Source organism: Pseudopodoces humilis, chromosome 8, assembly GCF_049639895.1.
Source record: "Pseudopodoces humilis isolate 2021_Gansu_Grassland_sample_001 chromosome 8, ASM4963989v1, whole genome shotgun sequence".
NCBI lineage: Eukaryota > Metazoa > Chordata > Aves > Passeriformes > Paridae > Pseudopodoces > Pseudopodoces humilis.
The window spans coordinates 16,890,412-16,906,856 of NC_142207.1; the positions used below are offsets into that span (position 1 = coordinate 16,890,412).

At 35.3% G+C, this 16,445-nt stretch overlaps 1 protein-coding gene across 3 annotated transcripts in view; it reads right to left on the minus strand.

The window, feature by feature from the left end:
* The window catches only part of IFIH1 (interferon induced with helicase C domain 1), a 28,521-nt gene that overhangs the window by 4,212 nt on the left and 7,864 nt on the right, over positions 1-16,445 (minus strand). For all 3 annotated transcript variants that reach the window (XR_015773050.1, XR_015773051.1, XM_014249211.2), the window contains exons 4-14: positions 15,877-15,957; positions 12,235-12,455; positions 11,327-11,537; positions 8,059-8,276; positions 6,438-6,554; positions 5,838-5,961; positions 5,516-5,749; positions 3,221-3,477; positions 1,665-1,814; positions 798-959; positions 286-476 (exon numbers count right to left, since the gene is read on the minus strand). Coding sequence is in view for 1 of the 3 variants with exons in the window: in XM_014249211.2 (XP_014104686.2) it covers positions 286-476; positions 798-959; positions 1,665-1,814; positions 3,221-3,477; positions 5,516-5,749; positions 5,838-5,961; positions 6,438-6,554; positions 8,059-8,276; positions 11,327-11,537; positions 12,235-12,455; positions 15,877-15,957 (1,966 nt within the window). In the remaining 2 variants the exon portion in view is untranslated. The remainder of the gene's footprint in view (positions 1-285; positions 477-797; positions 960-1,664; positions 1,815-3,220; positions 3,478-5,515; positions 5,750-5,837; positions 5,962-6,437; positions 6,555-8,058; positions 8,277-11,326; positions 11,538-12,234; positions 12,456-15,876; positions 15,958-16,445) is intronic.

Here is a 16,445-nt window from a genome sequence, read left to right on the forward strand (position 1 = left end):
GGAATACATACCATACTACATAGTAAGTGACCTAGTTAATAGTACCACAAAAGCAGCACCTTTTTTTCAAAGTCTTAAACTCAGTTCACCTTGAAATCAAGAATAAGAAAAAATATTTTGTTCAAGCTCCTTAACTGTAAACTCCATAGAGCCTAGGACCCAACAATATTGGAATAATCTATTTTTTTCTCACAGGGTCTAGAGGGCTACAGGCCCTGTTACAGCCTTGATGAAAAGAAAATCTGTTTCTGCCTGAAAGAGATAAAGTAGTTCATAAACACTTACGGAAAATCTTTTTTCACACTGACATGATGCATGTCTTCAATAACTTGTATGTCTTCTCCAGAACATATCAGCTTGTTGCAATTTTTGCATAAGAGTTTTATTAGTGAAGGATTTTTCTTGCATGTCTTGCGCTGATCTCTCTTTGCCTTCATTTGTTTTTCCACTATACTTTGCAACTGGAAACTCTGAATCTAGAAACAGATCAGTAAGAACACTCTAACATTCTGCTGGAACGACAGTAATAGTTTTCCTTCTCAGTTATTTTACTGAGTTCACTGTCAATGTGACTTCTAGTCAATTTTCCCTTGCTTGTGTGTTTTCCCCTTACCAATAGAAACCCAGACTTTTCTAAGGGACAAGAAAACAGATTATAAAACAAAAAGAACAAAAGAATTCAAAGCCATATGTAGCAACTAGTATATTTCTCCTCTAAGTAGATTTCAAAGAGGAAGTATTTCATACAATATAAATCAGTTTTCTTTAAAGGGAAAGTGCAGAGTTGCAGTGAATACCTTATTTAAATACTCTTCCTGTGGCATCTTCTGGACACGCCGAATGGCCTTATACATCATTTTCTCACGAAAAATATTAACATCTTCACGTTCAACAGCCCCTGAGCCACTTGAAGCCACAAGAGCATAGGTGCTTTCATCAGCTCGAGCTCTACCACGAGCCTACAATTGTCAAGGAATACAAAAATAAACACCACAATTACTCCCTATTACATCACACAACATTTTTTCCTAGTTTTGTAATGGAAGACATGCACTATTCCATATGCACTATCCCAAAGAGCAATTTTTTCCATTTAACTCAGACAGATAAAGAATCAGTGAATAACATATTATTTCTGCAGTATCATCCATGTTACTTGAAAGAACAGCTCAGGAGATTTGTGATTAGCATGTTTTGCAATGCTGAATCTATATTTTGTCGCCAAAATACAAACATGCACTTAAATATTAAATGTATAAATATTTGTGTTCACAAGTTAAATGACAGCATTATCAAACTGGTATTCTAATACATAGTAATCTCTCTTTAGCTGATGATGGTGGGGTGTCCATACACCGGTGGGAAAAATGCCTCTTGTATCACCTGGTCTGATGACCATATTCTTGTATCTCTTCTATTAAAAGAGCTTAATGTTTGTGTAGAACTTTGAACAGATGCTGCACCATTACAGAGAGAGGCAAGTTCTATATTGCATATGGACTGAGGATGGCAATTGGAAACGAAACTTGTTGCAAAAGCATTTTCTCTTTTAGCATTCAAGTGTTTAAAAATTATTTCCAGACATCAGGTATATGATTCACCATTTGCCCACTGCAAAAGGAAAAGCACTATTAAAATAAATTAAGTATGCAGAAAACTCATACCTGCACCATAGCAATTTCATTGGTGACAAGGCCATAGCGAATAACGATGTTACACTCTTTGATGTCCAGTCCTTCCTCAGCTACAGTAGTAGCAATTAGTAAATTTACATTTCCACATCGAAATTTATCAATAACTTCCCTTTGCTCATTCTGTAAATTAAAATAATTAAATTAATTTTCAGTATTAGTTTCTGTTATCAGTTTCTTCTACCTAATGAGTTTCAGGAATTACAGTCCCATCATTTCTAAGCTGAGTGCCAAACATCAAGTGGCTTTGACAACTGCATTTAAGCATCTTGCAAAAGAAGGAGTTCCTACTGAATATAACAGGTGCTCAGCACCGTATTTTGAGAGAGGAGGAAGCAGAAGCCAATCCTTTTATGGTAATTGAGCTTGGAACTTTGTAGCCTATGTCCCAGGTACTAGGAGGTTTAATAATATAGTTGTCCTGTTGTTTTTAAATTCTTTAAGTACTTATTCATAAGACAGGATTTCTATCACTTCAGTAATTTCTGATTAAAATATAGATTTCCAGCTCTAGTTCTAAAGCACTTAAAACTCCCCATAATAAATGGAGACCATAACTCTGGTGATCCAGGTAGCACCTAAAAGAACAACGACACACATGAAGAAGAAAATATCTTTTTAAAACTAAATCACAGACTTTTGAATCAACTGGGTGTTTGTCACCAGCTTGATCAGAGGAACAGAAACTTACTATTTACTATATGCAGTTTCACAATGCAGAAACTATTGTTTTGTTTGTGCAATGTGCCATAGAAATTAAAATCCAAGTTTGATAGAACTTGAGCAACTTTTGGAGATAATTTTTTGAGAGAACTTTTTTCCTTGAAACTCAGTGCAGCAGAAGAAAATGGACTCTGCCCAGCAGCAAAACTCATCATTTTTGCTTAAATGCTGATGTGGGGGGTAAAGAGCAGAACAGAAGTGATGCAAATTACTTTGATTTGGAAATGTTGTAATTGCAAATATAAATCACCAGAGAGATGTGGTGTATGAAATCAACAAAATGGTATAGGATGGACACAATTGAGTGATCAATTGTGATATTTTCAGTATGAATTTTGGCAAGTTTTCTTTCAATGGTTATGTGTCATTGTGAAGCAATTGGTGTCATTTGATTAAAGCAACAATACTAAAAAAAGATGGGCATAATCAATAATGTAGTTTTATTTTTCAATTCAGCAGCTAAAATATAACATGAATTATTGTTGTCCTGATAGGTACAAACTCATTTTACAATTTAATTTTTGCTCTTTCCATTTTGTTTACTTTTGCTTCCCATGCCTTGCTACAACTTGGGTCCCTTTTGTCTACTCCTGTTGCCATAGAATCCAAAACCAGAAAAAGCTTGTTATTTGTGGAAAAAAAATTATTCCAACATTATTATTCACATATCTTTATGAAGATAAATTGCTGGCAGGTATGAAACCAGAACTCTGGGGTCCAAACTTCAGTTCACTAGCCTAGTACTAAAACAAGCTCTTTTCCAAAGTCATGTACAAGAGGTAATGTTGACATGCATGGTCCTGTACCTGAGTCATGGGCTTGATTTCACTCTTATGTCCAGAGCCGATAAGATAATGGGCCCTAATTCCCACTTCTTCAAATTTTGGGTTGTCCTTAATCCACTGGAATAGAGCAAAGGCACTTAGACGAGTCTTTGTGAAAATGATTCCTCGAGGTTCCTCAGTCTTTGTGAACTCCTCCATTAAAGTATTTCTCAACTTTATTAGCTTCTCATTTTCATTTTCTGGATTTCCAGTCAACTCTTTCAGCTGTTTCTTTTTTGCTTTAAAAAATAACAGATTTTAATTAAGAAAATTTAACCATGTAAAATAACAGTTCGAAACAAAATAAACCCCAAAACCTATAAATCAAAGAGCAACTTTCTATGATTCTCTCAGCATGGCTAATTCACATTCAGTTTAAAAAGCTGTGGCATATGAAATATTTTTGAAGTGAATTTATAGTCACTAAAAACACACTAATTAATCAACATAAATCACCATTATCATACACTTTGCTTATATTTCATGGTGAGAATAAGCCAAAGGAAAAACCTGCCTATACACACAAAGTTGGTACAGAGTCAAATGCACTGCAATAAAGAGCTAAATCACAGCTTGTAATATTTACAAAACTATTTTAAAACCATGGAAAAAAAAGTCTTACAAGGAGAAACAGATTAATATGCACAGCCTCAGAGCTGGAAATGTTTTTATAAATTAAGACATAAATTGTGCTTGGGACATGAATTAAAGTAGGAATCTTCACTAGGAACATGCAGTACAGTAGACACCAGCACGAGCATGTTGTTATTGATATTGCAGCTCCAAGACAGTTCAATGTACTCAGTGAACTGTCAAATGAATGACTTTCTTCAACTGGCTCTATTGACCACAAGGAGGGAGGAATCCTTTAATTTTAAATTTTAAATTTAAAGTGTTTTAAATTTAAAAAAAAACTTTGAATATTTAAAAACCTATGTCATTATCAGATGATTATGCAAATACAAGAACACTTCAAGGCTGGGACTTTGTGTGTTAGTACACTGGTGTCATGACCTGTGCAGACTATTGCAGTGTACCTAATCCAAGGCAATCTTGCTCAATGTACCACAAACTGCTACTCCACCTAAACAATGGCTTTTTGACTAGTCTTATTCATACTTTAGAACGTAATCAAACATAGAAACACATACAAAAAGTCAGTAAACATAACAAACTCTCACAATTTCCACCTTAAGCTCCCCAGGGGGTTTATCACCCAAAGATGAATTCTGCTCTTAAAGCTGAGATATTTTAGATTTTATTCTATTACTCCTAGCACTTTTAGTGGCAAAATCCTAACAAAATGGAATTTATTTTCCATTGACAGGTTCTTTGAACTTCATTTACCTGCAGAAATAAAAGCAGCCAGAAATTTTACTAATGCAACTATGTTTCATTTTTAGTTGGTTTAAGTTTTTGGTTCTCAGACACAGCCCACTATTGAAATCTAAATAAGGGGGAATAGACATGTTTGAAGAACTATTAAAACCATGCTGACATTATCTAAACTATATTTTGTTTTTTCATTTCCTGAATTTCTCAATGATAGAAAAATTTGTAGTTCATTGGATACATGAAGCTGGGTCACATTCTGCACTCTGCAGTATAACCTATTTTTGTTTGCACCACCCAAGAGCCATGGGTGATGGGAGCAAACTTGTCTAGCCCTTTCTCATTACAAAGGCAGTAAAGGAAAAAAACCTAAGCAAAAAAGATCCATGAATGAATCCTAGTTCCAACATGACTGAACTGAACAAAAAGCAATTAACTTTGGTCTTTGCAGTTTGATCTTTTGTTTAATTTTCCAACTAAATATTCTTTACCTAAAAATAACTCTAAGTCAGCACTCTCTTAGTATATTGACAAACAAACTTTGGAAGAAAGGGTTGGTTAAGAACTCATAATTTCATTACTTTTGTACTCCATTTGCTCAACCTTTTGCCCCCCAAGAGTGTCTAGTGGAACACATATTTTATGTATCTGTTAAGTGTCCTCAGGGACACTTCACTGGATAAAAGCAGAGAACAGCTTTTACTTACTGGCAGCAAAAAAAAGGTGCCTTTAGGTGGGAGCTGAAGAACCATTATTACATATTATGACATGATCCCACTATGATGTTGTTTAATGCATACAAAATTGTATGAACTGGGATATCAAGCTACTGTGATAATAACACAGCAGTCTCTAGGATGCAATAACTAATGGGCCCATGCAAACCATGTTAGTGCACAATTATGGACTTCAAATATTAAATATCACAATGTATTTCAAACTCACCATGAAATAAACCTATTAGAAATTCATCTGTTTCATCCTGTTTTGATACTGCTGGTTCATCATCATCATCATCATCACTCCTTACTGTCTTCTTACTTTTCTCCTCTTTATAGAAGTTATCTAGGTGATTGTAGGCATCCACCATTCGGATGGTGTCATTTATCTGGAGAGCATCATTGTATTTCTTCAAGTGTTCTGCACAGACACGTTCCCTGCGTTTTTCTTCTTTTGCAGCTAGAAAGCAATAAAAAATACAAAAATCGTCTTAGTACAGAATGACCCAAAGAAATCCAAAGCTGGGGTGTATTTGCTATGCAGTTACCTCTTCTCTCTTCTCTAATCACCCACTGTTCATACGTCTGAGTTCCAAACTCAGACTTTGGATGCAGCTGGCAATAGTTTTGTATTTCTGTCATGATCTCAGTAATTCTCTCTTTAAATGGATCCTAGAAATAAATTGATCAGACAAAGTAAGTAAGCATCTTCTGGTAACAAAACTTTGGCTAGTACCATACTGAGTTCTTTTTTAAAAGTTAAACCTTAAATTAAAAAAGTAAAGTTGTTAATGTGTTTAGTGTTATGGAAATACAAGTTTCAGAATATTACAAAAATTATACTGTGAAATAGCACCTTTTAATTTATTTTTTGTTAATGGAATATAATATCATCACTTCAATACAAATATTTCATCTTTAGAAGTCTTTTTGACCAGATAACTCAAAGTAAAACTGACATAAGTAAAAATTTGATTCTATTTGTCTTTACTGATACTTTTTGAAACAAAGGAAAGCAACAATATTAAATTAGCACTCTGGATCACCGAAAGTCTATAGAAAAAGAACATTAGGCAAAAGTTTTTGATACTGTACAAGACATTTTCAAAGGGTATAACTTTAATACTAATTTTTTTGCAAAAACATACCCTTTTTTTGTCATCTGCAATCACAGTCTTCTTAGATGGTTCCTTCACCTGGTTCTTCAGCTGGGGGGCATGCTCTTCAACAGTCATAATTCTACATGCATCAAGATTGGCACAGATCTGGGAGAAAACAAAATGTTATTTCTTTAATGTAAGTTGAGTTATTTCACATGAAAACTGAATTAATGCAACAGAGCTTCTTATTTAGATACTGAGGTTTATATAACTTGACTTTCTTCCTACAAAAATTGGATAAAGGCAGTATAAGCACAAGCAAGTCCAAGTCTTTGAAAACATTTGGGATTAACTGCACAAATTACTTTTTAGGTCAAAAGCGATCCTTGCATACAGGAAAGAAATTGTAGATCAGGACGCAAACCAAGTATTTTGAGAAGGAAAATATAGCATCAGTACTTTAAAAGAATTGATTTTGGAGCACAAAATAGATAAAAATAATGGTGAAATAGAAAAAATAAAATACATATTAGGGATTAATTATAAAAGTAAGAGCTGTTATGAGAGTAGAAAATAATTTGAATGATCTTTTCTGGAGCAGGAAGACAGAATTTCTGTGCTAAGTGCACAACTGAACTGGACTTTTCTGCTTTTGACCTCTTCCAAGGAGAAAATAAGTACATGTCATTAAGTAATAAGGGAAACCATAAAATTATTCTGAGCAGAGAAAACAGTAAAGGAAGACTGACAGGTGATCTTTTTAGTGTCTTCAGTGGTAGTTGTATATTTTAGCTTGCATATTCAGATTTCAGATTAATCTTCAGATACAAACCCCAGAATCCTATCATTAGGAATTCAGAGCTGATGAAAAGGAATTTTCTGCTTTTTCCATTGACAGCAAGATTTTGTGTCAAAATTCTCTGCAATTTTGTCTACTTCAAAACAGCATAAAACATTCTTGCAGGCCTCACTTATTCAATATCACATTCTATTCTGGTGCAATTTACTGGTCAGGAGTTTTCACTGCAGTACTGGGCTAAATTCTACTTTTCTGCTAATGCAAAACAATTTAATTTCAAGTAAAACATAATTTCTTTAAGTATAGAATTTAACAGACTATCTTTAGTCAGGTCTTCATGCAACCTCAATGAGTAACTGAAAAAACAAAACAAATTTCTATGCTACCTGTATCTCACAAGTGGTTTCTGCTATGTTTAAGTGTTCAACATTGTTTCTCATTTTCTTGGACTCACAAAAATGCTCAGCTTAGTCACTTTAGAAATACAGATATAAAATACGTTTTGTCTCTTTATTTAGGGCTACACAGTAAATTATAAGCCATCAATGGAACAAAAAGACTTTAGTGACCATAAAGCCATACTACGTTGTGGATTTCTTGTCTCTGATCTTAACTTGGGAATTTTTTTCAAGTGAGGCAATCATTGAACTTCCCTTTTCAGTAACTCTACTCTTCCTGTAAAGTAACCTTTATTCGTACATGGATTTCCATTATTTTTCAGAGGGTCAGTTTAACGGTTATGAGTTAAACTTCCATGTACACAAGAAAAAAAAATCCAATTGTCTTTTTGGACCCTAAAACTGACTGTAAAAGTTTTACTTGAACAAGACAATATTCCTTTGATGGTTTGGAGGTGTTAGAACTATTTACTTTCAGAATATGCTCTTCAGCTTTTGAGTAGGATGTTGCACCTCCTACACCAGGTGAGGCTGTAAGTCCCAGAATCTGAGGCTGTGGGATCAGTGGTTTGTTTTCTTTTGCCAGCTTCCTGTTCTTCATCTTTTCTTTTAAGTAACGTCGCATTATATTGTTGTAGACACCTTCCTTTTGAGTGTGATGACATTCATCAATAATGATGAGGGAAAAATCTGGGGAAAAAAAAAAATACTCCTAAAGTGAATAATTTCATTTCAAATGTAGAATTTGTGTAACTAAATCTTGTAACAGGTAAGAATGGTGTTGAAAAGAACCCACCAATTTGTCTGATAACTAATGAACTAGGAAATTGAAGTGCTGGAGGAAGGTGTGGATGGATCCTGAATATATTAAATGGACTTTGGAACCTTTGCTACAGTCCTGATGTGCCAAGTAGTTTTACATTTCATGTAATGGGAAAAATACTTCCTTTTTTTGCAAAAACAATCTGATGATATAAAGAATTTCAGAGAAATATTTTTCATATCTTACCAATGGTAAGAACATATCATAGTTGAACTCAATACTATCTTTTATATCCATAACTGTGTCTGACTAACTAATTATTGTTTGCTTTTGAAAAAATACATAACATGTTAGAAGCCTTTCAGACATTCTTCAAAGGCATGTTGTGGTCAAAATATGCTTCCATTTTGTAGCAACACAGAGATTTCCTCCCTATTAGTGTCCAAATTAAAAGATTTATATTACTTTATGGATGTGTTATTGGAAAGAACAAACAGATTAGCGAGAGCACTACCACTCATCTCTCTTTTGTAGCAGAGGAAACTGAATTTCAGACAGATACTGTGAGCTTTTTGGTCACAGTATATTTACATGCATGCAATATACTATACAATGAAGAAAAATAAAATTATTTTTTGTTTCAAATTTCTCATTGAAATTCAATTCAATTTTCTCAATTCAAAAATATAGAAAACATATCTTTAATCTATCTGCACATGCAGTTGGTCACATATATTTCAAGGTTCTGAGCTGAAAGATTCATGAACATTTTTCTGTTTCTCTAACAGCAAAACTTGTTTATGGGGCTCCCAGTCCTTCTGTAGCTGGCCAGTAACTCTAATTTTACATTGTTTCCAACAATTTGAAGACAGTTTGTGGACATGACTGTAAAGAAGACCACTGAAATTATCAGGGTTAAACTCCTATATGTATTTTTTTTTAATGTGGAGGTTTTCCATGGTCCTGTTTACACACTGATGTGCTCAAATTGTTGCACCACTACAAGTCAGTTTTCAACAACTGGCAGCAGAAGTTGGAAACTGACAAAGAGCTAAATCAGTCTCAGCTGGTGTTAAAGAACCTAAGGAAAGATGGAGACTAAACAAAGGAAGTTATATTTAGAAGGCTACACCAAACATTTCTGCTAGGAAGGGTAGCCAGTGCTCCATGTCCTTGGGGAAAGCTGATTGCCTTCACAGTGGTTCAGGAATCCAGTTCAGCAAACCAGCCACACAGGAGTGACGTAGTTTCAAATCTAAATTCTTATTTATTTCTAAGATTTCTAGACATTGCAAGATTTCAGAAGCAGTGCTTGCAGTTTCTCAGTTATTCTGCTGGTACGAACTTACTCCCTTTGATTTTGACCATCATCTCCATCATGCATATTCCTATAACTACTTGTGTAAAAACTAACCTACCAGAAGGGATGTGTTACTTCTACTAAGGAAGTGATACACAGCTTTTAGAAAGTCCGTACAGTGACTTCAGCCCTTGGTAAAGAGGATAAACATTTGGTAAAATGCAATTAAGACAGTCCCCTCCATTTCACTGGGACATGTTACATGTAATGCAGACCTCTGTGGAAAAGATGAAAAATGTATGCACAGAAATCTGGAAAAAAACTTGTAACTAATTAGGATGATTTATAAAGGCTGCAAGTTAACTAAGTCACAGCCATGGAAATGGAGCTGGCTGTGTTCAAGCTTGCTTGGCTTTGGTCCAGCTGAACTTATGAGCACAGGTGTAATAGCACGGGGAAAAAATGAGGTGTATGGCTGCCTGAGTTCTGGAAAAGATGTAGCTCCTTATGAAGCAAACTTTGCAAAGTGTGAAACCCATTCAACCCACTTCATTACACAATCTGGCTGGGACCAGGCCAGCAGTTCCAGTAGAAATGTTCAGATGCCTCCATATAGCATTCCAAAATGATTCAGATGTAGGAAAGTTTATTAACTTACATGCAGTGGAGAGGAAATAAGTATAAGAAAACTGCTGGTACTCTGCCTAGGTTAATAACAGGGCATTCCGAAGGAGGGGGTGCAGTTCCGAAGGAGGAGGTACCCAAGTGGCTCTGCAGGAGTTAGTTTGGATCAAGCAGTACCCCAGTCAGCACTAGGCACTGACAGACACAGACTAACCCCTCAGGATTCCCTGCTGTCTCTGTGACACCCAGACCTACATTTCTACCTCAGGGCCAATATCTTGAATATCACAGCTCTCCCCTACATCCTTCACCATCTGAAAAGGAGTTGACAGCAGGCAAATAGAGGGAGAAGTTAACATCTCACAGAGGAAGGTCACTGCAGCCCAGCCCTGGAGCTGATGTCATGAGCTGTTCTATTTGTATCTCACTGATAGATAATACCCTTTCTTTTCTAATCTTGCAGAGATACCTGCCACTTTAGCATTCAGGGAAAACAATCTTATTTTATCTTTTGCTTTCTTCAACTTCCTTCATCTGTTGTAGGAAACCATTGTATCTGCTGAGCTCAGAGAGACACAGTCTTAAGCCATTATATTATCCTAAGAATATTAGCAAAATTACAAGAGTTTAAAGAGTATAACTTTTACAACAGATTTTTATCTTGTGTTCCACTGTATTTCTCAAACTACCAAGTACATTTGAGTTTTGATAGTTATTTTTCCCATCCTGTATATGGCTTCTATGTGATAGAACTCAGTGCTCCACCAAGCTTGGAAAGTGGAACCAGTACAACTGCATTTGCACAAAGTTGTGCTTAAGAATTTATTTAGATAAAATAGGAAACATAACAAATATTTAGTACAAATAAACTACAGAGTCTAATTTTGGCCTGCATGCTTATTAATTAAGATCGGATTTTGACTACAGCTTGCATTTATAAAATGAGTAAATTGAAAAAACCCAGTTGAATGTGGCCCATTTTTACTCTGCAATTTTCCAGAACAGAGACATACTTTTACACCCTCTGTAAAAATTTCAGAATAAAAAACTTGCCTGATAAGTGGACATATTCTTCATCTTCCTTGGATGCATTTAACAGTGAATTCTCAAGGATCTGTGCTGTACTGATGATGACATCATTTCTTCTGACAACTTCAGGAAATGAGATTTTCAGCTGAGAATCACCACTTAAGCCAATAACCTGATACCAGCGCTTCAGGAATGGACTAAACTCTGTTTGTAAATGCTGTTCTACCAATGGAACCTGAACAAAGATTTACAAACAATTTAAAACATATTAAACATGGGATTAAAAATACATGCCTGTTTGCCACAAATGTTGCTAGGTGAACAAAAGAAAATTAAGCAGCAAAAATCCCCAAACCAATTTTCCCCTTCCCGAGGACTTTGGCTTAATTGCGCCTTTGAAAGAATGAACAAACCACGCGTGCTCTGGTTATTTAACTGAGCTTATAACATGCTTTCACATTTATTCTTATAAAAGGATATGGATATTATTTACAATTTCAATAAAATTCTTAAATGTACTTCTGTATTTTAATATTACAATAGAAGGTTAATTTACTTGTGCTAAATTTAACTGCACAAATTACAGCAATTATCAGAAAATGTGACAAAATATTCCTCAACTACTGTGAGGCTCCTTAGGTGGCCTTCAATAACAAACTAAAACACAGAATGTGAAAAATATTTTTGTTTTTTTAAAATTCATTACAAAATGAAATTCTGTGTTTTCCAGTAATTTCAGCACATCTAAATTTGCACTTGTACTGGGGAACACAAACATAATTTGTGCTTGCACCAGGCTGATGGTACAATAGGTCTGTCTGTCTTTAAACACCGCACACTTGGAGAAGCTGAGAATTGTGTTTATGTTCATTTTTACAATGTCTGTATTAACACTGCATGATGTTTGAAAAATAATATTCTTACCAACTTACCTTGTTAACAAGTACTATGACTTTTCCAGGCTCTGATGCCCTTTTCTTCTTATCCAAGTGATCCTTGGTAATGTAAACAGCCACTCTGGTTTTACCACTGCCCGTAGGGAGACATATTATAATATTCTCCCCATTCAGTGCTGGCTTTGCAACTTCCATCTGGTAATCTCTCAGGGTCAGATCTGGCTGAGGTGAGGCTCTCCTCTCTACTTCATCTTCATCTAAGGGTACAACGAAATACAGGTTTCAAACAGGAGGCACAGAACGTGTATCCAAGGAGTGAAAAAATGTCAGAGGGAAAAACATTAATTCACTATCAGAAACATCTTCTGATAATAAATAGAAACAGCACACTAGCATAGACAGTGTTGCTCTGAGGACATGTGCAACTCCGGATCAGAACTGCTTCCATGCAGCCACCACTCCACACAACACATCTTCACCCATCTATGTTGAAATGACTGCTGTTAGGTATAAATTCAAATTATACAGTTCAGTAGCACTGAGATCAAAAAAGGTTGTGTTTGGAGCTGCAGTATTTATAACCTAGCCAAGCTTCTGTGACGTTTTTCTTCATCAATACTGAAATTTATTTGGTTATAAGGGAGCTACCTTTTTAAATACTTCCCAGAGAATGAAAAATGGAGCCATAGAAAGAAAAAAAAATAAAATATATATGGAACACTTAAAAATGGACAAAGGAGTTATAAAGACCAAATAGATAAGAAAATTCAATTGCCCATACAAGATGGAGCTAACTGCAGAATGTATCACACCTACTCATGGTAGAATATGTAGCTTCTTAGCCTGACTCATACATAATGCAATTGAATATTCATTAAAAAACCATATACATTTGCCACCTAAGGCCAAAGCCTTCCATCTCTTATTGAAAATGCAATGGCAGTGTTTAGATATACGGCGCACAGAAGAAACAAATGATGTTCTAAATATAAAAGTGAAAAAAAAAACTGTTGAATTATTTTGAGCAGTAAGAAAAGCATATCAAGTCTCTTGAGTTTACATATATTTAGGGAGTCAGAACTTATATATTAATATCAGAAGGATTTATTTCAATTGAGTTTTCATGGGTATTTTTCCTACAAATAAGCTTAGATCACTCTTTAGTTTCTAACTGCCCACAGTGAAGAAAATGCACAAATTCATTCTACATTCATTCTGAGACTAAAATGTGGGGAGAAAAGTTTTGTTTCCTGATGGTATCGTTCAATGAAGAATCATGAGGATTTTATTATCACTGATACATTACACACAAAGTAAGTATATTTTTCTGGTATTCCTGATTCATTAAATAAAATTAAACTAACAAAAAGTAATGAAGCTTGATAAAACACTGCTGATGGAAACATCTGAATGCCATTCTAAAGTGTTTTTTGCTTGTTTTGCCTTTTAGTGTGAGTGCAGTGCTACCAGGACACAGGGACATTTGCACTAGAGAGTACTTGCTGTTACTTATCTGACTTCTACTACTCTCTTTTGAGGAAGAACGTTGTTTGCTTTCTGGTTGGCTAAATTCAATAGCTCAATCATATTGAAACTAGCACTTTATCACCCATCTGTTTGGTTAAATTTTAGTTCCTTGACATCCTCAATTAACTGTCCAGGCCTAAAAAATATTTAACTTAGCTCTCTCCTAGCTTCTTCAGCCCTTGTTTAGATAAAGGCGTCTTTTATCTGTATCCTTAGATACAAGAATCTTTTCAGAGATTAAAGAATTACATAATTAAAGATTTTTCATCGTGCACAGTATAACATTACAGAAGTTGTCTGCCTTCATACAAGGCTCATGTAAATTGCTGCTCTGGGATAAAAGAAACATAATAATTATTCTATTGTTCTTACTACACAATTTTATAAAATGTGAAATGAACCTTGCACATAAAAATGCAGCTAAATCCACATGATTTGCATTAAAACCCAAATCATGTCAGTGTGTAATGATATCATCCAAACATCTTTGTTAATACAACAGCCGTAGTATAAAATTTCAAATTATAAAAGCCATAAATAATGCATCTGCATCTTCTTAGCATTTTTTTTCTCATTATTGCTCTCACTGAGTTTACTAGACATGATTAAAAACATGGATGTTTTTAAAGACTTTTTAACTAGTTGTTTTTAAAAGCCACATGTATAAAGAACATACAGCAAGTAAGCACCTTGAAAAAATCTATTCTCCATTCTTCACAAAACTGTAGTGGTTTTGGGGTTTTTGGTGCTTTTTTCTGGATTAATGGACACAGCAAACGCCAATTTTCTTACTGAGAAATACTTCAGGATTCTTAAAGGATGAGGCCATACATATAGACATACATGCTGCCAAAAGCCAGGAGCCTGGCTCAGCCTGACCAGCTGGCAGTGTGCCTGCCTGTCCACAGAAAGGAGAAGTTTCCATGCCCAGACACTTCATGTGACAGAGGGAGTCAAAAAACACAATGTGACTTATGAGTGTCCTCAGTTGAAAAAGAAATGCAAAGCAAATTCTTTGGAGTTAGCAATTCACAGACTAAAATCTCAGCTGTAGAGTAGCAATTCAGATCTTGAGCTATCCTGAATTTTCTGTGTACTTAAAAAATATGTATGTTTTAATCTTTAAAAAGGTTGAAACTATTCTAAAAGTATTTATAATAAATTCTTTGCAGGCATACAATATATAATAATTACAGTGACCTTACAGATATAATACTAGGTTTATTAGGTCAGCTATCTTGAAAGGTGCTCAGATTTTTTCTAGCCCTTGTGCAAGACTTAGTCCCAGCACAAATTTTATAAAGGCTAGATTCCAAAAAGTAAGTATTGAACTCTGTATAGGTAAATAGCTGATCACTATGGTGGACACCTCTCAATTTTTTTTACCTGAGGTTTGCAAAAAGAAAAAAAAAAAGACAAAAAATACAGGGATGTCTTTTACAAAAGCAGTGTTTAGTTCGGCTCACACTTCATACACAGCAAGATAATACCTGTCTGCTAAGTATTATTTAAGCACAGTCCAATATCTAGCTTAAAACTGTGTCTAGAACAAGCACATGTGTTTGAATGTGAGATTGACAAAGGTCTTCAGATAGCAACCCTCATTGCTTAGGTTGTTTTTACAAATAAGGCTACTAAAGTACTTGGGTCCAAAGTGGACCTTCATTATTGTTCTGCAGGTACCCAGAAGATGCTTCTGCTCATCTTTTGCTGCCTCTAAAACATTCCTAATCCTTCTCACCCTGTGTGAGGGCCAGGTACAAACTAGCTCCTCTCTGAGAAGAAAAGAAACGCATCTGTGTGGCAGCATTATGAATATCTGTCCAGGTGACTGCCCTGGATGGCTTCTAGTCCCTGCAGCCTATGTGATTTTATCATTCTGCCTCACTGACCAGTTTGTTCGATGATGATGTCTAGAGCCCTGTTCAGATGATTTCAGTAAATTGACTGTTTTGGGGCTAGGACTTAGGTCCAGAGCACTTAAAATGGCATCTGTTTTCCAACAAAGAGTAAGTCTGGCAACTAAATACGGTGAACTAGAGTTTACAGTGAAGGAAAGCCCTCCACTGAGTTTTGTTTTAGCCTACTCACAGAATACTTCCCCCAGAGCTCATTTTGCAATTACTAAGTAATAAGAGAAGGGAAATGTACCTGAATCAGTGGCTGTGCAGCTCTGTCCCGGATTTTCATTTAAGTTACTGACGCTTCTATCTCCTATGGAGACATCTGACTCTAAATGAAAAACACAAAGAAATGCAACATAATGTATTTGCTGTACAAATATGAATGGCAAATGCATATTGTTTGCTCTTCCCTTAAGTTGTTAAAGTAGATTAGATGAATATCAGGTGGGGATGGTTGAGATCAAATTTTCTCTATTTTTGGTAAAGAAAAAAGTGAACAATATAATCCATCTTCTTATAGAAGAAAATATGGAGTGGAAGATTAATTCCAAAGCACGGCAGAGGTAAGGATAACATGACACGATTTATTGCTTAAAAGCAGGGGTTCCAGACATGATGACCTGCATAAGCCCCTTTAGTCCCATTTTACTGTATCTTTACAGAAACGTGAAAAGACAAAAAATAAGTTGCTGGCAAACTGAACATTCTCTTTTACTCCCTGCAAGCCATGACAGCTACACCTGTAGCAGAATAAAAACAAAACCAGAACTGTGTGTGTGTGTGTGTGTGGGGGGGGGGGGGGGGGTTATTATTTTT